The 25,712-nt window shown below is 41.7% G+C and overlaps 1 protein-coding gene across 10 annotated transcripts in view; it reads left to right on the forward strand.

Annotated features, from left to right (window-relative positions):
• Positions 1-6,589: 6,589 nt before the first annotated feature.
• Positions 6,590-25,712, forward strand: part of pbx1a (pre-B-cell leukemia homeobox 1a) — a 52,579-nt gene continuing 33,456 nt past the window's right edge. For 7 of the 10 annotated variants that reach the window (XR_002875065.2, XR_013650683.1, XM_023964994.2 and 4 more), the window contains exons 1-3: positions 6,634-6,771; positions 6,870-7,333; positions 7,978-8,051. Coding sequence is in view for 8 of the 10 variants with exons in the window: in XM_023964994.2 (XP_023820762.1) it covers positions 7,149-7,333; positions 7,978-8,051 (259 nt within the window). In the remaining 2 variants the exon portion in view is untranslated. Of the gene's footprint in view, positions 6,772-6,869; positions 7,334-7,977; positions 8,052-25,712 lie in introns of all 10 variants that reach the window. The other 3 variants (XM_023964995.2, XM_078935219.1, XM_078935221.1) reach the window with 1 other exon arrangement.

Below are 25,712 nucleotides of genomic sequence, written 5' to 3' on the forward strand. Positions count from 1 at the left end.
CAACAAACATAGAGAGCTGTCAAATAAAGCAACACTTGTAATTATGGGTGTGGTGAGATTCAGATTTATTTATTCTAAAATGAAGCCCGCAGATCGACAGAAGGACAGCACTCCTACATCTGTCATCGTTGCAGCCACACACGTCTGACACAGGTATTCATTCATCTTGTCGTCTTTGACAGTAGGATTTTCCAGGCTCACTCCCACCAAGAGCCACGCGGGATTTTTTCGAGGCAGTCTAAAAAGGAAAACACTCTGTGACAAGGAGTACGCTCTTTATGAATGCAAATGAGTCTGGGAAAATTCACAGAGCAGATAGCAGGCTGTGAGGCTCTGCCGTCCGTCACATCTCCCCCCACCAGGCACCACCCACGCTCCTCGAGAGGTCCAAGGGCTTACATGGCCCCTACAGCAAAAGCAGAGACACTCGTGAAAATCCTTTTGCTTAGACTCACTGCGAGCATCACCGTCGACTATTATTTCCATAAAAATGTTAAGCTTACTGGTTTGTTGTTTTTTTTACATGCACAGAATGGCCGCTGGGCCTTGGGTTTTTATTATAAGCCATTCATCTCCCCATCCCTCTGTGTGCAGATATGTGTGTTTGAGGAAGCGTCACTTGTATCACTCGACATTTGCCTCTCCTTTTATCCTCTTCCAAGGATAGTAAGTCAAATGCTATGTGACAGGTCAACCCCTTCATATCAGTCATCCTCCACCCTGACCCAGCCTCAGCTGCTCAGACACATCTGGCTCCTCAACAAAAACAAGATCAGCAGAGGTGCAGCTGGAAAGTTTATAAACCCCTTTGCATAAATGTGACATATTTATGGAATCTTTCATGTTTTTGAGTATTTGTTAGCCTGCGGTATCCTTGTAGGACGTGTGCAAATAAGGTTTTAGATCATATTTATTCAGACACACACAACATGAGAGGATGCTTCTTTTTGCCGTATGATTGGAGTGCTGCATTAAAATCCTCCTAGGAAAACAATCCTGAAAAATTACCTCTCTGCACAAGCAACCCTTTTAATAATGTTGATTGACGTATCCCACTCAGGCAGGTGGACTCCTGCTGAGTTTTGAAGATTTTACCGATGCGAGGTGCTGAGAAACTTGAACTGGTGGTTATTTCATTTAGAAGCAGCTCGAAGGAGGATGGTCAAGGTCTTGGAAATGCTGACTCGCTTTCCATTGTTGAATCTATTTGAGGCATAATTAAAGTTTAATTCGCGCCCATCTCCTAATGCCGGCCAGCATGTGTGCACCTCAGCAGAGTGAGAGTACTTTCAAGCTTAGCCCAGGTCTTTTCTCTCTGTCTGGGTCTCACTTTATTCATGCCTGAGGGACGCCAGGAGCTGCAAACAACTGAATTTTTCATCAAGGTTACTTCCTGGAGAGATGTGCCAGGCAGCTGCTGCTTTCTCCCCCGGTGTGTTCCTACCTCATACATAACTTACCCTGCTCTGACCTGCGGCTCTCTCTGGGAGGAGCAGTTTGACCTGGATCCAGAGTCGAGAGTGTGGACTGCAGAGCATCTCGCGGAGCTTCGAGTGTCACAGCTTACCATAAATAAAAGCACACGAAAGGAAATAAAGGCAGAAAGTTACTGGATGAGTGTTTGAAATGCTCCAAAAGTATAGTTTTTTTTTGTTTCTTTCCTTTGCAAAGATGTTTCCCAGCTAATTTATCTTTATTGTACAGCCTCCAAAACTTTCTGGTCGTTGTGTAATCATTTTGATGCATTTGTTGGAGCAGCTTCAGTAGATGGCATACACGGCACATCAGCAGACTCAACTAGTTCGGCTTTTCAGTTGGGAATATTTGAATTAATTTTCCCCCTCTGAAAAACAACTTCTGGAGAAAAACATGTACTATTAATAGAAAGAGTTTTACATCGAAATTCATTTGCAATTATAATCAAATCCCCTCCTTTTTTTTTTATCTTGATGTCAATACTGCAACAACACATTTGGTTTTCATAGAGGCAAAATGTGCCATGTCAGATGATCCCCCACTACCACCACACTCTTTCATTAAGGCAGCGAATTCTGCTTTATCTGAAATACGGCAGTTGGAGTCATAAACAAGGTCTTATTTATTCTGTTCGGAGTCTACGTTCCCAACAGGATCCCAGCAGTGAGGTCATTTCTGTTTATTGGCTTATAGTGGAATAAATTTGAATTTAAAGTGAAAAGAATGAGCTCTTTAGATCGTATTTCACACTAATCAATGCTGCTTTGATTTTTAAATAAGAACTAAGAAGACCGTGTGGGAAGATGTGACGTTCACAGAATCAGGACTTGAAAGCGTGGATTTCTATTTATTGTTTCAGAGCTGAGTGATGGAGTGAGGAAATATGAAGAAGTTGATCAGGATCTTATGAAAGCTTTTCTTTATTTCACTCTGCACATTTAAAGCTGAAGCACCATCATCTATAAGATCTACACGGCGGAAACGAGTCGCCTTCGCTTTATGATCTTGCTAAGCAGGAATAAGATAAAGCGGAATGGCTGTTGGAGTGCGGACTTCCATTTCAGGGCTGTGGTGAGCCGTCTTGCAACTCCTGAGTGTCAGACATTATCACCACCACTACCCTCAACCTCACCCTGCCCCTCGTGACAATTACTAGCCTACCGCCCTATTCAGCGCGTAATGAGAAAACTGACTGATCGATTTCTGTCCAGCCGCTGAAAGAAGGCACAGACCAGCCTCTGAGGCACAGAACTGCACTCTGCCCACGTAATGACTGAGATTTTTCAAGTTTTAATGGCACAGGATCAAGTTATTATTCTTATTAGGACTCATTATTTTGATTATTGATTCATCAACCAATCCATTTCGTCATCAATCGTGAACATTTGAATGAGTTTCAGATTTGTAACTAGTTTATTGAGCTTCAAAAGGAGGTTTAGCGGCTTTTCAGATGACTGTCGTGTTCAGGTGAGAAGCAGCGTTGCTCTCTAAATTGTCAGAAAAAGGTTGGATCTATGTGATTGAACAGGTGCAGACTGTGATAAGCCAGCATCTTATGTTTATCGGTTAAGCATCCTGCTGCCACAGAACCAAAGAAGGGTCACCTTTGACCCACTTTCTGATGATGTTTTATAAAATGTGTATAAATAAAGTTTTTGAGGTTGAAAGAACTCACAAAAACTTTTAGGAAAAAAGGAGATAGTGGTATTTTTTTGAAATGCTTCATATGCCATGGCATTAAGAACAATTTCACAATTCAAATGACTCACCTAAATGACATTTTTTGGCTCGTTTTCGAACCTGCTACTGCAAAAAGGTGTGATTCATGAAGCTCCACTGCTGTCAAACTCAACTGAAATCAACTCTGACAACTAATCACAGCATAACATTCCCCTGGGTTGAATTAACAAAACAAGAGCCTCTAACAAAATGTAAAATGTGCAGAATGACAAGTTTGGAGCCAAGAAGCAGTCAGCATAATTTTTAGCAGATATTTCAAAAAAATAATAGGAAAACCTTTTTAGAAACATTTTCTGGAAGACGGCAACTAGAAAACTATTTAAAACACTTCTAATATTCTAAAGTTACAAATATTTTAACTCTCTTTTTGTTTGTTAAACAAAGTGAATAAACTCCTCGTCTGTTTTCATTAAGTTAACTTTTATAGTTGCAACCATTTCAAGATCTTTGCAGCTTTTATGAAATATATAAAAATGCACTTAAATGTTTACAATGAAATATGGGCTTGTGGTGGATGAACCATTCACCACCAGTTACGTGTTAGAATATATGTTTGGCATTTCTTTTTCTTTTTAAAACATACAAAATTAAAAAACAAAGCCCTTATAATGGGTGCACACATCTTTATTTTGCCTTAAGTGGAAAACAGTTCATTCACTTTGTTTTGTTTTTAATTTTCACCTCAGGTGACTACCATTTAAAATCAGGGGAAAAGAAAACTGAGGCAAACCACTGTTGAGATGCCAATTCGTTCATTGTGGACATTATTTTGTTTGTTTTAAATTGATTTATTTACTTTATGTCGAAGTTTTAAATAATGTAATTTTTTTTAATTCTTTTATTTTTTTCATTCATAGTTATATTAAAATCTGTTAAAGTGTGTGTTTAGTTGCTTCCATGCCACACTTTGTGTGTGGTATGGACTTGTCCATAGCTAGGAAGCTTTCCCGGTGTGTTAACCAGATGGTGGGTTGGTTGGATCTTTTTTAGTCTCTTTTGCCTTATTTTCATTCAGTTACTTTTCGTCTTGTTGGGCCCAAATTATTATTTTTATTAGTTTTTGGACAAAGAATATTTGTTCATGTTTGTTAAAAGGACAGAAAGGAATAAAGCAAATTTGAATCAAGACCACTTTGTCTTGCTGACTGATGGTGGACCCTCACGGGGCTCAATGGAAAAAAGAAGAGAAGAATACATAAGTTGATTTCTGCTGATGATTGTGGGGGAAAAAAAATGAGTGCATGTGTGTGATTGTGGCCCTGTGACAGACTGGCGACCTGTCCAGGGTGTACCCAGCCTTCGCCTGCAAGTGGCCGGGATTGGCTCCGGCAGCCCCGTGACCCCAAGAGGGATTAGAAGAGGAATGATGAATGGTGGGAAAAGCATCTGCCCTTCCTAGAAATCACTCCAACTTGTAAAAGAAAAAATTGACAGTCAATTAATTTTTTCCCTACAAGACACTTTTGTGATGTCTGCTTTATTTTTGGAGTGAGCTAGGAGTCATGATATGCATTAGATAGTTGATAAGTTAAACAAACAATCTTCCAATCAGCTGTCATTTAAATTTTTTCCAATTTTTTCATGTTTGTTTTTTTTATATTGTCCCTATTGCATCCACAAAAACTGAATCTTAAAAAAGATCAATATACCCTGAAAAAAACAAAAGGAAATAGTATCTGCCATTATATTTGTTTGCTTATGTGTATGCAAAATCTTTTATTGAAAAACTGGCACAGACAACATCCAATTGACCTACAAACTAACGATTAAGAAAACACATTTCAATAACTCCCAACCGTTCAATACCAAATTACCTAACTTTTTTTGAAAGTCAAGTAAATACAAAAAAATAAAAACAAAAAAAGCAGCCAGAACAGGACCTTCTTCCTGTCTTGACACTAACGTTTAAGTATTCAATTTATACATGTCACATGATTAATAGTATCCCAAATGTGGTAACACATAAAATATTGTATTGCTTGTTCTAAGTGTATTCCCTAAACTCACCTTTTGTTTGATCTATAACTTTGCCCTGCAAATTGGTTATAAACATTTTTTATAATTGTCTTTGTGCCATCAATCACCAAATCAAGTTGCACATCCTTTTTATGTTGATGATTGTACATACAGAAATAGCTGTTTTGTCTGTGCAAAAGTGTTTCTAGAAGTAATTCTTGAATTTGATGTTCATCATTGGAAAGTGGAACAAAAATTTGAGGTACTTTTGAATCTCATTAAAAGTAATCCTTTGCATAATTTCTCCCCCAAGTCAAACCAGCCAAAATTGTAAAACATAAACGGAAACCCCAAAACCTTAAAGTTTTAGGGTTCAGAATCATAGGGCACAACAAGTAAAAAAAAGATTTAAAAATATGACATTTGTTTAAAAAAACAGAATGTTTTCGAAATTTAACACCAAATCATGACAAAGAAACCTGCAAACCTCGTAACTTTTGGATCAATGGTCATTCAGGCATGACAAAAATAGAAACTGAGGTGGAAGACTAACGGTATGGGCTAATTTTAACCACTGCTCTACTCTGTCATAATGATTAAAAAAACACCTATAGAATGACAACAGAGTGAATACATAGCAGATAGATAGATAGATAGATAGATAGATAGATAGATAGATAGATAGATAGATAGATAGATAGATAGATAGATAGATAGATAGATAGATAGATAGATAGATAGATAGATAGATAGATAGATAGATAGATAGATAGATAGATAGATAGATAGATAGATAGATAGATAGATAGATAGATAGATAGATAGATAGATAGATAGATAGATAGATAGATAGATAGATAGATAGAAAACTGAAGTTAATGAACTTTAGATCATTGTGCGCATTCAGGAAAAGGCATTAAAATATTTCTTTTTTAGTAGAATTTTTTTTAAGAAAAAGGAATAGTCTTCTTTTGTGGGCTTTGACCTATGATAGTTGAGTATTAGTGGAATTTTCTTGAGAGCATCCACAGATTGTAACTTCATCTTTGTTTGTGGAATTTGTTGCCGTGGCGTCATGAACCCACACCAGCACAAGATGTATGAAATTCTTTCCACAAACTGCTGCATTTTTCAATAAATTCCTCCTGATTTATGATTCCTTTGACTGATTACACGGATGTAAATATTCAGCAGGAAAATATATAGACCGGCTGACAGAGTGTCTTTTCCGCTGCGCCACGCTGTCCTGTTGGGTCAGAGCTCCACTGCCACTCACAATTATTTATTAGGCTACATATTCACTCTCTATCCATCACTGCATTGCCACCCGGTCCGGTCACATCTCTTAATGTTTATTACTATGTCCCACCTTCCCCAGGAGGATGATTGACGTTTTGGGAGAGGATCATCGAGGTGGGACTTGCGCGCTCCTTCTTCTCCAATCGTGGCTTTAGGGGCGGAGGCTTTTTTTCCATCCATACTCTGATTATGAGTCAGTTAGCAGACATAAGCGAAACAATAACAGTTGGTGGCTACTTCGTGTCCAAATCCTTCCCAGGCAAGTTGCGTCTTGAGCGCGTTTTGGCACGTCCAGCTCGAGTATGTCGGAGGTTTCATAAGAGGAGCTCTACGCGCTCCACTTTTAATCAGATTAGGAGCCTTTAATGTTCAATCCTGTTTTTCTTCTTCCCATACAGTACGGCACAGGAGTGGCCAGAGCCGAAAGCGGCGATTCAGCTCAGATTTCATCTCAGCTGGCGGGGAGAAAGACCGAGAGAGATAGAGAGGGGCTGTCGGTGTCCCTCCTCCCAAATCCAGAAAAGCTTACCAAGGAAAAGGAGGAGTGTCGGGGCTGAGACAGACGCGGGGGAACCAGAGGAATTTCCGAGGATATTTTCGCTTCTTCTTCTTCCCCCTCCCCTCTTGATATCAAAATCTAAAAGTTGGAGGGGCGGCAGCTGGGACCGTGTTCAAGGATGGACGAGCAGCCTCGACTGATGCACTCTCACGGGGTAGGCATGGCCGGACACCCCGGCCTGGCGCAGCATATGCAGGATGGCACGGCGGGGACGGACGGAGAGGGGAGAAAGCAGGACATCGGAGACATATTACAGCAGATAATGACCATCACAGACCAAAGCTTAGACGAGGCGCAGGCGAGGTGAGGATCCACACTTGCACATTTTTTGGGGGGGATGCAGCCGGGTGATCAGAACAGCGCTTTGCGCCCTGACTGAGTGCCTAAATGAAAGCATTAACGCCCTCTGAAGTGCCGTGGCTGTGCGAAAGCGGGAAACAAAAAACACCTTAAAAAACTTGACACGCTTCTAATTTTAGATGTGTAACAACTTTTATGTTCACACTTTGGCTTGTAAAGAAGCCTTTGCGCGTAATTTGCGCAGATGGGGGAAACGACCTGTTTCGGATGCGGAGCTGTTTGGTACCTCACTTCTTCCACTGGGAGTCTTTTGCTTTGTTAAAAAAGACACGCCATAATAAAACCATGCAAGTCCTCCTCTATAGTTATAGAAATACCATTAAATTAACAATCAAACATCTTTTAAAACAATGCATCTGTTACATTTTTGTGCAAAAAAATGAACTTTTCCAACGTGTTCACTGCGTAAATCACCAAGATAATTGAAAGAAATGAATAAATTGAATCAAAAGCATGCTATTTCATTTTGTAATTTAAAAAAGCATCATGTGTGACTTTAGATAAAGGGCACCACTTGTTTTTGTTTACCTATTTGTTGGTTTCCATGTGTTTAACTGATGTGGAATTTCTTTATGTCCTCTGTGTAGGAAACATGCACTCAACTGCCACAGAATGAAACCTGCTCTCTTCAACGTGTTGTGTGAAATTAAGGAGAAAACAGGTGAGTTTTTTTTTTTTATTGGTGGCAGTGTTTCAGGTTTGTGTTGCTGAGGAAAGCTGGTTTGCTGCTGCACAAACATGTGGCTGTGATTATTTTCAAAAGCTATGCGGGATAATGTATATTTTTTTTTACGTGTGGAGATCTGTTGGGTTTTTAGACCCATGGCTTAACTCTTTTTCATGCAGAGGCAGGTCAGAGGGATTTTCTGTTTATGTTTGGGTCAAGATCAGGAAAAAGGATGTGTGAATTCTATTGACTTGACAGCAGATCAAAAGAAGCATGGCTCATGTGATGAAAGTCTGTGAATATTCTCTGAGGGCTGTGGCAGATTGCTGCTTTTCAAGGGAGGAAATAAAACAAAAATATCCAATATTGCTTTATCTGAGAACATTGAAGCTGTCTGTGCAGTTATTGAGAGAGCCTTGCCACTTTGTCTGCTGTCTCGTCTCGTCTCAGCCATCTGAAATGGCTACGGATAAACACAAGGACTGAGGTGCACGGAGGCGATATTGTTGCCTTCAATATAACAGGAATTGTATTTCACTGACATTTCCTTCGCATGAGTCAGACTCTGGAAAAGGTTTTGGCCAAAAACAGGAGAAAGAACTTGTAGACACTTGAGATTTTCACCGGCTGCAGCCCGAGTACAGGAAGCTGCAGTAGGTTGGGGCCCTGTTTCTAAATTGCAGTGCTTGGAAAAGTGAAAGAGCAATGCAGGGTCCTTTGTAAACTGTCTGGCGTCTCCTTGGGTTCAACCAGAGTTCGTTTCCAAAAAGAAGAACAAAGTGACTTGGACCTTTTCCTGGCTTTTCCCCCCTGCCTCTCCTCTCTTCCCACCGTTTTTGGCAACCAGGATTACAGAGAGCCTCTGACAAGAAAGAGGCTCCCCTCAGTCTGCAAATTGTCCTCCCCTCTGTTCAGTACCAAGTTTGGAAATTAACATGTTTCACCGCCGCTTGCCTTTTTTCTCTGTTATTCTTCCCCCCCCAACTGCAAACCTTAAATCAGTAAACTCCCAGAACACATTTTAAAAGAGGTGAATGATTTCTCCCTGCTGGAGAAATTTTTTGCTTTAAAAAAAAAATGTATATCTAAATAAAGAGAAAGTATCTTCTTCTCCTGTCTGTGTGTGAAGAGCTGGGCTGCGGCTCATCTCTGCTCAGGAGGGTTTGTGCAGACGAGACTGAAAATCCTTTCACTGCAGTGACAGAGAAAATGACTCAAACCTTCACCATGGCATTTACAGCCAAATGTGCTGAGTGCGGTGTATGCTAGAGGAGTACAGCCTGTAATTCGTCAGGACTTTTTTGTATTCTTTATAAAGCATCCGCTTCTCCTTGCTTTTTACATCGTTGCAGTCAGAATGTGTCTGAGGAGAGGTGCAGGCAGTAGCAGACAAGTGCAGGAATTCAAATTCGAACAACCTCTTTACAAAAAAAAAGAGAGAAGCATTAAAAAAAAAAAATTATAACGTCACTTAGCATTCACTGCATGTGGTTATTCACATGCAAGCAGTGTGCACCTCTTGTTCTTTGTATATCAGGGTGTGTGAGTGTTGACAGCAGCAATATGGGTCATTGCCGCAGTGAGGTGTCCATTGGCAGGCAGCTGACAAACAAGGCACATGCCAATAGCGGACAGAGCAGGCCTTAACTGATGACCCCACACCACCCCGCTGCCTGTTTTTTTTGTGCCGGGGTCGTTCCCATGTCACGGCGCTAGAGTATTTAGCAAGTTTAAACAAGCTCAGGTTCACATACTGGCTTCTGCGAAAACCAACGGCAAAGGCTTGTGTTACTAGCGAAAGCAGCGGAGGTTGTACTTCAGCGAAATGTTTGCCCCAGTCTCCCACCTCTTTTAAGCTGCCATCATTGTTCGCGGAGTTCCTGCAACACTTTGAATTTTGCTTTCCTGCCTCACTTCCTGCAAAGAGAACTGGGGAGCGTCTTTGTTTGCGTGGAACCATAATGGCGAGGGAAGCTGGCACGTACAGGTTGACTAAGTAAGGGAAGCCAGACACCAAGTCAGTGTTTCTGGGTGTCAAATTTCATGGCCTACTCTCCCTCCACCTCCAACCCCCCCTTTCCTCCCTCGGCATGGCTCTCTATCTGTAAGCTTGGGACTGTTTAGTCAGGCCTCTCTGTGTCAGCAGCCTCGCATTACTTCCATGCAGGATTGGGTCAGATGGAGAGCTCCTGCATGACTAATGTAATCAGATGGATAATGCATTACAACGCTTGAACTTATCAAAGCTGGAGACCTGCTGAATCAGTCCATCCTGCTAACTAGAATTCCCTCCAGACATTTCACCACTCCTGCTGGGAAAATGTTCTGCTCTTACCGACTTCCCGTTTTGTCTTAAAGAAATAGCATTTACTTCAAAAGTGCTCCTTAAAATCAGACCCATTCCAATGAGAAATGTGTTTTTGGTGTTTTTAGCAGGTTCTTGTCGCATTTTTTTCTATGATGGAGGACATAAACTAAGAAAATTAAACCAGAATTCGCATTTCTGAGTCATTTTCTTAACCAAATCACTGAAAAAAAAATCACAAAAAATTCTATTTAAAAAGATGTGAAAAATACGCTGGTTGGGCCACAAGCTCCCTGCTCTGAGCTCTAAGCAACGGGGAGGGGAAGGGGGGCGGGGTTGCTCCGTGCCAATAGTCCCGCCTACAACTCTGAGACAAAACTCCTGCCGCTTTAAACGACACAGGTTTGTGATTTTAGCTAACAACGGCACAATCATAATTAAAAGACCTATGGGAATGCTTTTAAAATATATCAAAAGAAGATTTGTGTGGGTTTTTAAAGCATTTATTTTTAATTTTTAAATTAGAATCCTTTTGCTATAAGTTAGAAAGGAGAGGGAAAAAGCAATAAATGAGATAGCTGGTTGCTAAATCAAATAATTCTCAAAGAACCTTACAGGTGTGGCGTTATATTGCCAAATAGCTATTTGTACCATTTCCTATAACATCCACATTAAACAATGATGGCGGTCCTTGATGAGTAGCAGTGGATCAACTGGTCACTATGACTCCCAATGCTGCTGTTTTTCAGTATTTAATTGACATGGTCGTCCATGATGAGTTCAGGGGTTAGTGTTGCCTCTCTTTGTTACTCTCCTCTCATCTCCAGTGACAGATGGAGGCATTAGTCTCCGATGTGGCGCTGTCCTGAAACTAATGGCTATGTCCTTGGTTTCCCCGTGTGAGCTGGGAGACTTTATATCTGTCCCCGGCTTGGAAGTGCAGAAGCAGCAGTTTATTCTCCCATGTTTTAGTTTCCACGGAAATAAGACCAAACAGGACTGTGTCTGTTCTCTCATAAATAACCTCAAATAAATAACTTCAAAAGTGGTGAGGTGAAGTTTTCCCGACTAAAGCGGCCTTTGATTTGTGTGTTTATAGGAAACTCTTCCTCTTCTTACCAGAGTTGTTCATCCAAGTGAATAATAAGAAGCCTGTTGTATATTTTTTTCTGTAGGAAGTGCAGATTGTAACTTTAGTTTTGCCTTTAAATTGAATTATAGGATATAAAAATAGCCTGGGAACCCCTTTTAGTCCCAGAAACTACTTTGATATCCTTATTCTCTCTGCAATATCAGAGCACTTCAGATGCAACAGCTAGTATTTCTACAGTTCCCTGTCCTCTGATGTAAACTCACTTGCAATTAGGACAGCTAATATATTATGCAAATGTTGACTGGCTTAATTGAGACATGTTAATCATGTTTTAAGAGGGTAATTACAGCCCCGTATATCTGAGGTGGGAGCAGTAATTAGCCGTGATAGCAGATCTGGCTGTAGAATGGACATGTTCTGTGTGGCGATGTGAGTCTGTGCATGTTTGCAAAGAAAGATGCAAAATGAAAGAAAAGTGTGTTATTTTATGCGATTGTCGAAAATATTCATTTGTATTTTACTTGACAGCTTAAAATGTTTGCAGACGTGATTTATCTTTTTTTTTCCCCCCAGGAAACTAAGTGTGCATTTCTGAACATAAATATTTTGACATTTAAAAGAATGTAATAGAAGGACAAATGTTTTTTTTCCCACCTAACTTAGAGGATTATGAATTAAGTTACTTTATCAGCTGTGCTCTTCAGTCTGAAGATCTGATGCAGCACTACTGGCCACAGAACTCTGGGCTTTTATACACGACTTGGATCCTCGTTTTCTGACAGAGATCATATTTAGATCCATTACACTAAGAATGCCTTCCCACTTATCGAATATAAAATTGTTTTAGGGAGGAAATTTCCTCTATGGCGGAGTGGAGTTTCTTTTTTATCAGATGTTTGTCTCTAGAGTAGCTTTTAGCATCTACAAAACAGCTCCGGTGACATTATTGCCGCTGCAATTGCCTCCGCCATTGTTTTCCTTATTGGTGCTGTTTGGATTTGATTGGATTTTGTGCGGTCTCATTGAATTGGCCCGCAGAAAACGTCTGGTAAAGGCATATATCCTCCCGGTTTTGGAGTTGAAACACCTGCAGATCTTATTATTGAGATGTTTATAGTCTGGATATGTTCAAACGGCTTTGAATTTTGCTGTTTAGGCTCTGGCTTTTATTATAGAGGTAAAGTCTTTGTGGTTATTGGCGCTCGGCGGCGGCTTTGTCACCGTTTGAATGGAGAGTTATGGCCCTTTTATGTCTAAAAAAAGTAACTTGTGCTTTCAGATTGGCCTAGGCGCTTTGATGGAGGTGTGTTTTCTGGCACCCCGCCACTAAGATGTAAGTGGCGTGTTGGCAGCCCGCTGGGGTCGTACAAAAGACCCCCCCTGACTTCGATGAACAGTCAAACATAAGATTGCAGGCACTCTTCCCTGGCTGACTTAGTAAAAATGACATAAATTAATACATGCTGCTTAAACAGGACCAAGATTAATGGTTGCCTTTCGCAGCGGCTTAGATCCTCTGTCAGTCGCTGCTCGCTGCCCAGATGGAATCAACACCAATCAATGAGTCCGCCGACTTTCGCTGGATATCTGCTTAGGATGTCAAGTGGTACACACACATTTAACGCCACTTTGTGCGTGCACAAATGTCATGGAAAAATCTCCTTGTCTTCCTGCAGCTTTCCTCTGCATAAGCTCATGTCTTGTACTGCGTGCAGTACAGTCGCTTGTTCAATCAGGTGACACCGAGTCAGATGGGGAAGAGCAGTAAGGCTGATGGCTTGGTAGTGATTGGATGTTTCAATTACTGATAGTAATGCCATGGTGTAGTGAGTCATGCAGTGCAGATAGCACCATTTATTTTAATCAGGACAGGGGAGAGATGGGTGTGGATGTGTCTCCCTCATTTCAGAGTCGCTTCACATTTAGATGCAGGGGAGTGTGTTCCCTTACTCACTCCCAATCCGCCGGTTTCTTTGTATCACACACAAATGCATGCACAAACACACACACACACACATGCTCAGGTGGATTGAGTGGAGGAGAGGTTGCCGTGGGTAACGCATAGAGACCGGGTACTCTCTCGGTGAGCTATTCTAATTTATGTTAATAAACCTTGCCGTTGCCGTGAGAGACAAAGGGGCCACAGATGAGCCTTGGTAACCTCGGCACCTTCACTGGAAGGAAAGGCGCAGACAAAGAGCAGCACTGACACACGCAGAAAAGGGGAGAGGGGATATTGAACTGTAAAGAAAGACACAAACGCTGCAGTGGAGAGCGATGATAAATTTAGCCACACAAAGACTTGTTTTGTGGCTTTAAAATCAAACAGTCTGGCTATTTTCACCCTGTGAGTGGTGTCTGCTATTTCAGTGGCAGAGAAGCTGTTGGAGGGCACCAACAGGGAAAAAAAAAGAAAAGCCAGAGTGTCTCTTGGGATGGTTGCTGCTAATTCCATTGAGCCCTTAGAGTCGCAACAAGGGGGGGAGTGGCGGTGGATTGCGGTTTTGGATCCCTTTCTGGGGCAGATGTGACACCACAGGTAGCATTTAGCACACTAGGGTGAGAGCATGACTGTTAACAGAGGTCGACGCTTGATCTGGTTGCCTGGCAATGTTAAGATGAGCAGAAAGGTGCCCTCATGTCTGCTACTTGTGGCGTTTGTGGCCTCAAAAACAATGATTTCTAACAATAAACTACTATTAGAAAGCTAATGGACTATAATATGTTGTTTCTACTTATATTAAGTTTGCAACTTAAAAATGATTGAAATTTAGGGCTGTAATGATGAATCGATTTAATAGATGAATTGGTTTATATTACTACAATCCAATCTGATCAATCTGTCTCATGGAAGTTGTTATACCATTAAAAAATTGTTTCAAAATGAAATGAATCGATTATAATCGATATTGGAAAATAACGTATGGATTAAGACATAACATTTTCAAAAAAAAAATTTGAAAGTGTCACAGCGGACAACACAGATGTGATGTCAGCAAATTATGATCAAGCCGTTATTCCAGTCCAATGTTCGGAGACACTTTGAATTTTGCAAAGACCTGTGACCAGACAGTAGAATGTTCTAATAATGTTCCATTTGCATCATTTTGATATTTTAACACCAGTGGACTGAACTTTATAAAGCTAAAATGTAAATGGATTTGTGATTAATTCCTGTTTACTTGTTTGTTTGTACACATATTTAATTTACACTTGATAATTTATGCAAGAAGTACAAGGAATCTGGAAAACTTCACCTGCACTGTTCACTACCCAGGTAATTATCTATGAGTCACACTGGTGGAAGTTTTGGCTAAAGATGTCCTGGATCGATTTTAGGTCGGCAAATCATATTGTTTTAAATGAACCGATATGGACTATGAATCGTATCGGCAACCACTAATTATGATATGAATTGAATAAAAATGAATCGTTACATCCTTCTCGAAACCATTTTGAAAGAGCTGACATTTTGTGTTAGAAATGGTATTTTTTGGAAGACTGGCTTTATATCCACACCAGGCTCTTTATTTTTGATGTAAAATCCAGCTACAACTCAGTTATATTGCTGTAAATAATTCTTCCTGCAAAAGCAACAAGGATTGATAACCCGCCGATGCCTCCTCGCTGCTTCCCAGTTCTGCAGAAGTCTGCATCTCGACCCAAGGAGGGAAAGCAGCGGATTTCCTCTGTGCCTTCTGTCTGCCAGCTTGCCTTTGGCGATGTTAGTTCTGGACAGTTAACTCCTACTGAAATTATGTTAATTGCTGTCATTTTCTTTTTCTACTTGAGCATAATCAGCAAATTATATACTTCTGTTCATTTATTACCAAGCCACTCCTAACGGCGTTTTTACCCTTCAAAGATCAAAAGTAAGAAGGGGAGGTAGTTTGCTCTTATGATTTGTGGACTCACGTGGGCTTGTGTGTGTGTGCTGTCAGCAATTTGCACTTTTTGTGTATGGGTTTGTAATTACATCAGCAGCGATGTCTCGTAAAAGAAGAGTTGAATAGAAGCAGACGTAATCTTAGTTACATGTTTCAACACTGATTTACGTTGTTTTTGGTTTTTTTTCCAGCAAGTGCTGTTGCCATGTAAGAAATACAAACCGGTCAGTGTAGTAACAGCAAAACTCTCATTTTACATCTGACTAATTCACAGGAAACGATGTGTTGCATTACCTTTTATTTTAGCCTTGCTGTGTGTGTTACATCGAGATGGCCCAAAGATACAAATACCTTATTTCCAGGAAAGGATACTGGAGGAAGCCGCTCTCTTCACTTTATTTATTATTGGCATTTTCGTCTTTGATTGTCTTTTCGTCTGTGAAGTGTCTGCTGTTGACGGAAATTCCCCAGGAAATCACTTTATGTGTGCATGTCTGCTCATAAAGACAAGCATGTGGTTATCTGAGGAACACAAACGGGCTCTGTTCAAAAACGGCTACATATCATTGTTCCCAAAATAGGGAGGCAAGTTTAACCTCGCAGGACGAGAACTGTCGTTTTACATGAAGCACACGAGCGATTATTATTTCAAGACGTGCGTGTGTGTGTTACTTTTCAGAAGAAAAGCAAAGGAAATGAAGGAACCATCCATCCAGCTTCCCTGGAATGGAGCGCTCTCCTGGGAATCGTTGGTGTTTAGGAAAAGTTTCATAATCAGGCAACTCTAATGCTGCGTTCACACCAGGCTTGGAAACGTGCGTTTGAGCGACTGCTTCCAGTGAAAAGTTTATGTTTAATGCACGCATATGGGCTTTTTGGGCTTCTGCATTTAAAATCCTTACATTCATGCATCGCTACGCACATTTTTAATTCCGTTTCCAGGCCCTTGAACGCGCACTGAAAGTTTTTAACCAGGGCCTCGGTCGGCTTTGGTAGTAACGCATGGGTGGCGTCCTTTTCAAAACACAGAATTGCCAACTTTAAAAATCAATCATGAAGAAGAAATCAATAATTGCATTTTGTTTTTGGCCAAAATTCTATGACACCAAGTTTTTTTATGTATCAGAATAGAGCTGCAAAAATAAAAAGCCTAGAGCAAAATTTGTGACATTTTCACCTCTTCAACATTTTGCACCAACCTCTTCTGACTGTAGGTCTGTGCCCTTGCGTCGGGCAGAAACCGTACAGTGTGTGTACACCATATCCTAAAAGGCATTCTTGAACATGTAACACGTGCACATCAGGTATGTGTTGCGTGTTCGAAACCCTGCAATACACGATTTCATGAACACACTTTCAGCATACGGTGTTCAAACCAGACAAGCGGGTAGCACCACGGAGGGGCTTCTTCTTCTTTTGTTTTTTTGCTGTTCACTTAGTGGTTGTCCACCACCTACAGTTGAACGAGGCTTGGGGCGAAATTTGAAGCAGTCCAAATCTTGCTCCAGGCTTTTTCTATCACAGCTTTATATATGAAAGACTTGTCATATAATTCCGGGTTAGGGTTACCACCAACCAGAATTATTAATTTCTCCTTTACGATCACTTTTCATTCGGTTGGCACTTCTGTGACTTGGAAAGGACGCTTCTCATAAGTAACTACCAAGTCGCTGATTGGTCAAAGTTCATCTGTTTGGTGTTCAAGCAGTTGATGAATGCACTGATGGTACGTTAAACCTGAAAATGAACTCTAAAACAAATGCCAGTTGCAGGGGCCGGAGTGTACGTAGATTCACACATGCCCGGTGTGTACTTTACTTACTTAAGAATTGAACCAGCAACCTTACTGCTCTACTCCTTAAGGCAGACATCTCCCCTGCTCCTATTATTTTTTATTTCCTGCGCCGGCACCACCTTGCAGCCTGCTTTATTGGACATGTCCTTCAGCACCACGTTTAACAGTCTCCTCCCCTGAAGACATAAAATTCCTTTATGCTCCTATTACTTGAGTTTACGAAGATCGTCTTCACCCACCCCGCCCTCCGATAAGATCATATTGATAGATTGATATTGGAAGAGCTGTAGTGTGATAAAGGCACGGGGGTTAAGAGCTTCTTGGATAGTTTAACCTTGATAAAACAGTTGTTTCAGTGAGGTTGATTTTGCCCCATCCGTCTTCATCCGTCAGGGCCCCGCTGAAGTATGCAAATGGAGGCAGTAGAGGGAAACGCCGTGCGCGGTTAAATGGGGCGTTGCGAATGTGCGGTGTACCGCGCCGACGGGGTGATACTACTTACTGTCCAAATTTAGTGTGTCTTTTCTGAACGCGTCCTCCCTCTTCTTCTCCCTTTTTGTCTGTGCTTCAAACATACATACACACTCTGACTGAAAAACAAAACAAAAAACATTACACATGTGACAGAAGCCCCCCCACTCCATGTTATCACAGATTTGAATGTTTTTTTTATCTTAGTGGCTGCAGCCCCAGTGGCTCAATCTGCAGTATCTACATGTTGGAGCAGGTTTATGGTGTGCTTTGCCCATACATTTTACTGTATGGCTGTTTATTGTGCTAATTAGTGAGTCTGGAGGTGTAAGGGTAATAATCTTTGTGATAATAACTGTTTATGCCTTAACACTGCTCTTCATTCCCACTTTATGGTACCTGGGCAGCTTAATTTGCCTGATTAGCCTTTTTAGTTTTACCTCCTCAGCAGCATCAGGGATGTTTATTTATTTATTTCTGGTGCCTGTGCGTTTGATTCTCTCATTTGTCTCACGTGTCGGCATATTGATTGATTCCCCCACTCTCTCGTTATTTTTTTTCTGTTCTTCACAACTCATTTTCTGGGAGAGAGGGGCCATCACAAGGGCCAGAAACACATACCGTGTCTCCTCTCTGCTGTCTGACTAGTCACCACACGCATAAAGCTGTCAATCAGGAACTTTCCTGGCCCGCTCTTTTGTTATGGAACGCTGGCTTTGTGGGTGGGTCCTCGGAGGTGATAGATGGCTCCGAGAGCCTATCAGACTGCAAGAAGCATCCATCTCTGTCTGCTGCTGTTAAACAAGCTTGGGAAAGCAGCCATGTAGTCCTAACCATCACTGGCCACCACTAAAAAAAACCATTAACATTAATGAAGGGTAGCTTTAAAAGTTCTCCTGTAATAAGCTTGAATGGGATTTATGATTTGGATAGTTTGCCAGAGAGTACGCCATGAAAAATGTCATGGGTAGATAAAGGGAAATGAGCTTTTGAAAGGTCTTGGGACACAGTTTCAGGGAGGATTTTTAAGCTTTTCTCCGAGAGCTTTTTTTTTTTCTTTTCTTGGCTCTCAGTCACTTTCTGTTCCAGCTCTAAAATCAAGCTTCAGTGGCTGCGAGGGAAAAGCGAGGTGTTTGATGTTTTAAGCCTCTGCAAAGATAAAGCTGCTCATCTTACACTCTCTTCTGCTGCTGGTGCTGCTGCTGCTGCCTTGGTGAGAAAAAAAAGAAAAAAAAAAGATCTGTAATGCATTTTAAAGGCTTTTCATCCCTACCAGCACTGGCCATTTCAATATCTTGCAACTACCACTTTACCTGTCTGCAAGGTCCCTATAGATGGCTGTTGTGAAACTGCCATTAGCCAACCAATTCCTCAGCCAGAGATTACTGTGCCAGTGCGCGGTAATCACAATGTTGAAAAGGTCTGATTGCACTCCATCCAACCTACAAAGTGCGGCATAAATGGGGTTTTTGAAGGTCTGCAGTCAGTTGTTGGTATACCATCATAGTGCATTAGGACTGTCAGCAGCAAAATAGCAGTTTTTGAAACGTCTGTGAATGTTAAAAGGATGCAGGAATACACTTGGAGAGGAAAAAAAAAACAGGCAAATAAGGCCTGGGAGAGATTGTTCAGTCGAAGCACACCTCCTGTGTGAGCTGAGCTATGAACTGGCTGCGACTTAAAATATACTGATGTAAAATATTTCTAATTCCCCCGCTCCATCTCTCCCCTCTGCCTTTTTTTCCTCTTTGGCTGGTCTGATCTCGGCTCACCTCTGATGTCATTAGCAGTGGAAGGGAGGCTGAGGGGAAAGAGGGGGTGCTGTTCTTAATGAATTCCACTGTGTCTTTGCACTCCCCTATCTAGTTAACCAACCGCCCTCTTCCCTCTGGGTAGGGGTGTGTGGGGGGGGGAGTTCAAGGTGTCAAATTAAAGCAGCTGGAAAAGGGGAGAACAAGGAGATGAGCAAACTACATCACACCTCGGCTAATTTCAGTTCTCTCCTTCAAATCACCCAATACTACGCTAAGTAACAGGCACGGCTGCTTTGGATATGCACTTTTATGGTTAGAGAGCTGCTAAAAAACATCCTAAATCTGACTTTTGGCACAATTTGTTGCAGTATTTTCACTAATGTTGTATTTACCTAAGTGCTAGGCATCAAAATTTGGATTTTAAAGTCTTACTGCATTCATCTTTTGTAAAAGCATTACCAGCAGTCTTTTCTTTATGATTATACCGTTTTTCGCCAAAATCCAAGAACATGTGTCGTGCTCTAGGATATAGTTTCTGCAGAGCGGCAGGAGTTTGCCAAAAATTTGCCAATGAGTTGGCGAGGAGGGAGCCTGCCTTTTTGAACACTCTCTCCTGCTATTTTACAGCCCCTCACAACCCCAACCTAACATTACTGATGCAACCAAAAATGCCAAGCATTATTGGAACTATCCAGACGTACAGCTTTCAGCCAGATTCCAGCTCAGACGAGAAAGACAAAGACGTAGATGGATCTAGTCATATATAAGTAGATGCATCAGAATGGAGCAGAACAGCATTTTTTCCGTCTGCTCCTGATTCACAACAATATGAATGAAGACATACTCAGAAACACAGTTTTAATCCTAAATGTCTTTATATATGTTCTCCTTCATGAGAAGAATGTCACTAAAACATGTTAAAACACCATTTTCATTGGAGTGGGTCTTTAATGTGTGAACGCAGGAGGTTGGTGCTACAAAGGCTAAAAACAAAAGGCTCCCAAATCCTTTAATGAATCAGCTTGTAACTCAGTTGCTTATGATGCTCATTTTAGTGAAATGTTGGCATTTTTTCCCCAAAAGTACATCCTAAACATCTCGAAAGGTTTCAAAGCAATTATTGTGACCCTGAAAGGCAAAACGCTGCAATATTTAACCCAGGCAAGGAAATGCAAGCATACTAAATTATGAAGCATTTGCTGATGTAAATGCTACAACTCCATAAGCACAAAAAACCTTTTCTTTCTGTTTTTGCCTGTAACCCTTTATTCATATCACATTTGATGCTTGTACTTCTGGGACTCCCGGTTCATTATTATGATCAAAACTTTCCTTAAAAAGCCGCTAACGTAAATTGGGTTTTTGGGGCTTTTAACATGTTCTTGTGGCTTTTGAAGAAAGATTTAAAACAAATTAAGCTTGAAACCGCACTTCTGAGTGTGTCTTTATTCAAATGGTTGCGCATCTGGAGCAGACAATTAAAAGCTCTCAGAAAAAGCTCGTAGTTGTGACTTCAAAACTACAAACAGCAGGGCACAGGTTCCCCGCTCTGCTCCAATCTCTAATATTTACTGTTTAGCTCCAACATGGCTCGCCATTTTTGTTGCACCTGTAATGTTAGGTTGGGGATGTAAGGTGCTGTCAGCTATAGCGGGAGAGACTGTAAACAGATGACTGATGGGAAGTGGGGGTGGGCTCACTCTTTTGGGTGAAAATCACTCATTCATTGTTGTTCTATTTTTATTAATGACTACTTTCTGCATTAAAAGAATGCAAAATTTGTTCCCAATTAATTCTCTATAATGCAGTGACATCATGTCTAAAATGTGTGGCTCAGATTTGACACATTAATATTGTTGTCAATATTGTTGCATCTTAAACTAACATTGTTGTGAGCACAAACGTACTAAATCACCCAACGTATCATAACTAATACTATCTATATCTCTAAAAAAAATGATATTCCTAAATTTGTTATAGGAATTTCCTCAAAGGGTTTAAAAAACATATTTCTTCCTAAAAGTGTGAATTTTCTGTCTTCTTTTATATAGTGGGCTTTACAGGGTTAAGGACATACTTTTTTTTTTGAAAAACCCTTCTAGTCTAAGGGTTTTTCAGCTTTTTCTAGTTATAATTTTCATGTCATTGCTTCTCCCCCTCTTATCCTTTTCAAAAGGATCATCTATGCATCACTGGAGGGTTTTCAGCTTAAAAATTCCCCTATTCAAGGACTTAAAAGCAAAAAATAAAAAATAAAGCTCCCCCAAACCTGGAGAGTTGTTGCTGCAAGACATTGAAAGTCAAGCATTTAATTGTTTTGTTAGCCATTAAGAAGAGATCCTTCAGTTGTTTGCATAAGTAACAGGTTGAAGCAAACTGGTGTGATATGTGACAGTCCAGCAGGGAGGACTGAGATGATCCGAAGGCCCTGAAAGGCTTACCCTCAGCTTACCTCGTCTATATTTGTTGCAGGCGTCTTTTCTGCAGGCTCGGTGTGAACTTGCTGCACCTCCATCGTGGAGGCGTTTAGAGTAAAAATGCCGGTGATGGCGATACCACATCAGACACCTCTCCGGCGAATAATTTCATGTCATACTTGCTGCTTTTAGCCGCTTGAGCTCTGAAAATGAGAGGAATGCGCCACCCTTTCAGAAGCACTCAAGCTGCAATTCGCCAATAGCAGCTTTAAATGATGTCAAAGTGTTTAGGGGGGGATTTTTCCTGTGAGCCGAGCAGAGCTGTTGTTGTCTACTTCACCCCAGCATTATGATAGTCCTGACTCAACAGAGAAGTCCCCCCGTGGCTCTGCTTACTCACTTCTGAGCCCAGTGTTTAGTTTCCTTTGGCAGACCCAGGCCACAGCTCATTAGACTAAGAGAATGCGCTTGGCTTAATTAATGATATGTAAATATCCTTGAATTGGCCACATTTGCATATTAAGAGAGATTTGCGGAATCTGTGGAGTAATATATTTTAATTAGGGATTAATTAGAAATAATGGGAATTTCATTTTGCCTGGCAGGTTGTGTTTGGTGTGAAGCGTGCGCCGGGGCTCAATCTTTGAACGGCGAGGCAGCCACCGACATGCGAGGGAAGCTCTGCTCTTTCACCCGCTATCTGTGCTGCATACAAACATGTGCCCTCACACACCCACACACAGACACACACACAAACTGGCACCGCATTCCTTGAGATGCCAGAGTCTTCCCAGGGGGTCTCCGCTAAGCGCCGCAGCTCTGAAAAGGCAGCGAGGAGGAAGAGAATCCAGCTTGAACACCCACAGAATGTTGTATGGGATGGCCACAGTTTCCTTTAGCTTCGTCTCCTCTCATCCCTCGGTTCCTTTTCTTATTTTTTGCTCAGTGGATGGGGAATGGCTCTCAGACATGGAACACTAGCTATGTTGGCAATTAAGTTAATGGAATGCCATTAGGCCATGATTGTGAATGAGTGAATGGGGAGAGAGGGCACGTTCTGGAGGCCCAAGTCAACGTCTGCTTTGATCCTCTTCTCTGAGACCGTGCCAAAACACATTCAAACATGTTGACTAATTCATCTGCAGTGCAGAATCTGTTTTGATGTGCGGGGTTGCCTGAGTTCAGGCTCTTCCTACAGGATAATGATATAGCCAGTGTTTTTTTTTTTCTTTTTTCTTTGCCTCTTGACAGCTGTGAAAATAAATCTGAATGAAGACAAAGAAACCATCCGTCATCATCCCCAACAAATCGCAGTGATAGCATGGCCACTATCACCTCATCTCCTAGGTGGAAATCATCCCCATTACCAAGCATCGCAGCTGCTTCCTGCTTCCTGATGCTCCTCTCGGCACAAACATGCACTACAGTAAAGACGAGTTTTGATGCATCTTTGCTCCAAAAAATAAAAAATAAACACACAAAAAATAAAAAATAAAAACGCCTGTTTTTCCTGCAGCTCTGCTTAAAGCGCAGCAGTCCTTTGGCATTTGTGATGTGTCATCAGGGTGCTGATGTTATTGATCCAGGACCTTCCGAATTCATTAGGAAATCCAGCCCAACTGTGCCGCATCTTTATTTATGTTGCTGCGCCCTCCCTGGCCTGCTTCCCCTCTCTGCCTCTGTCTGCCTTCCGCTTTCATCCTCCATGCATTATTCTTTTATTATTCTTTTACAGCTGCCTTATCGCCTGCATTTTGGTGAGGATAAGACCTGTCATCTTTGGGTCTAGTCTTGGGAGATGATGGGAGACTTCAAGGAGGGAGGAGGACGAGGAGGCGGAGGGAGGGAGGAGGGCGGCTGTAAAGAATGCCTGCTGTCCCCCCGTTTTTTCATCATCTGAAATGGACCTCTCTCATTCTCCTGCTTGTTCTTCTTCTTCTCCCCCCTCTACCTTGCTCTCTCATTCACTCTGGCTTTGGCTGTTTCCCTTTGTAATGAGAATCACTCTCTAATTGAGGGAGCTGCAGCGAGCTGGCCGAGGGCGGCGGGGTTAGATTGTGATACCGGCTACGTGACCGTTATGCTGATAAAGGTGACAGATCAATAATTTAGGCCCTGACCTTAATGGTGGCGTTAAAACGCTCATTCCTCTGGAGTCTGGAGGCCTTAAAGGTGCAGGGGTGGATAAAGGCACAGAGTTTGCAGGATATGGAAGTGGCGGTGGTGGTGGGGGGAGGTGGGCAAAGCAGATAAGAAGAGAGGTGGAGAAAAGATGGAGAGGGAGAGTGTATTTGCAGTCAGTCTGTGAAAGGAGGGATCATGAGTGATGTTTTTCTTGCCTCTACATTCAGACTCTCACATTGTCACCAACATTCATCCTCTTAGCATCCCCATGAATGCCGTAAGCTTTTTTTCTTTCTTTCCCGCATGCATTTGGTATCCGCTTGTAATCCGTTTTCATAAAAAAAAAATCCTCCACCCATCCTCAGTGATGCACAGAATGCATCACCAGACACCAGAAGTGAACAAAGACTGCAGTAACGAGTGGGTTTAATCTGGTTGTGGGCTTGTCTTCTGCCTCCTAGCTTAAGGCCATGCTCATTGAAGATTCGGACAGCCATCGATTTGATTCTGAGGGACATTAACGTCACAGCCTCATGCGTCTCCCTGAATCTCGGAGACTCATTCCCTGCTGGCAGGATGCGGCCATCCCAGCTCTCTCCTGCTCCTCCTCGCCCACCCAGCCACCCTTAGGGGATGATATATTAGATATAACCAATTCAATTTTATGCAGCCAGGACAGACGCCCTGGGGACATAAACACACACATTTTTAATACACTCCTCACCAGGAAGCCCACTGCGCCAGAGCCTGCGGCTGCCCTAGGTCTCCTCTCACACTCAATTATTAATGTAACGGCCGTAGTGGCTTAATTAAATAATAAAGACAAGCTCGCTGCAAAGGAATGGTCCAAGGACAAGTCAGGGAAGAAGCAGCTTCTGAAAATGTGGGGATTGTGACAAATAATCAAGTTTGTGTCACCGATTTCTTGTTTTTCGTCAGTTCACTTTTAGGTTCTTCCAGGGTGGGTTTTTTTCCCCCCCCTGACAGTTAATCCTCAAAATTCTTCAAAATAAATCATTTGAAAGCGAGGAGTGGGCTTTCGGCTGGAATCTCGATCTGCTCATAAATCAACTGTCTTGAGAGTCGGGTCAAACGGGGGCTTGCGATTTCTCAACTACATAAAAAGACTGATTTCCTCAGATTATGGATTCCTGACACCTCGAGGGCAAGCCAGAGGAAGCGCTTCGTCTCCAATGTGATGAAATGTGGCGTTATCTTTTACTTTGTTTCATTAGACTCACTGGAGATTACACACTCCTCTCAAAGACGAGCTTTTCCATCTTTCTGGCCTGGAGGCAAAAAAATATATTTCCTGGCTCCTGTCTACAGCCTGTTTCTCTGGGTTCATGTCAGCTTTAACTTGCAATTAATTATTCAAATTCTTTTTGAAAAGCGGGGTTACGTTTTGAGTGGCTTGTTCAGAGGCAAAAGCAGTTTTTTTTTCCCCTTTCCGACTAATGGTGAGTCAGCTCTGCCATTAGATTGAAAAATAGGCCCATTGTGCGTGTTGACTTGGTGGCGTACTGCGATGAAGGATTGCTACAAACTGGAGTGTTTAAATCAGAGAATTGAAATTAATGCCCTCTCAAAGCCGGGTTTGCTGACGATACATTAAAACGAATACTCCGGCGAGGTCGAGCAAATGTTTGTTTATATACTTGAAATACGCTCGGAGAGAATGAAATGATTGGATTTTGCTCAAGTAAACACTTATATTAAAGAGGAAGACAAAAGAAACAAATTGTAATGCCACGAGGTGTGGGAGCTTCAGTGTTTATTGTGTCTTCTCTGTTTTTTAAGTAGACTAAT

Source organism: Oryzias latipes, chromosome 17, assembly GCF_053564925.1.
Source record: "Oryzias latipes strain Hd-rR chromosome 17, Olatipes_Hd-rR_3.1".
In the NCBI taxonomy this organism is placed as follows: Eukaryota; Metazoa; Chordata; class Actinopteri; order Beloniformes; family Adrianichthyidae; genus Oryzias; species Oryzias latipes.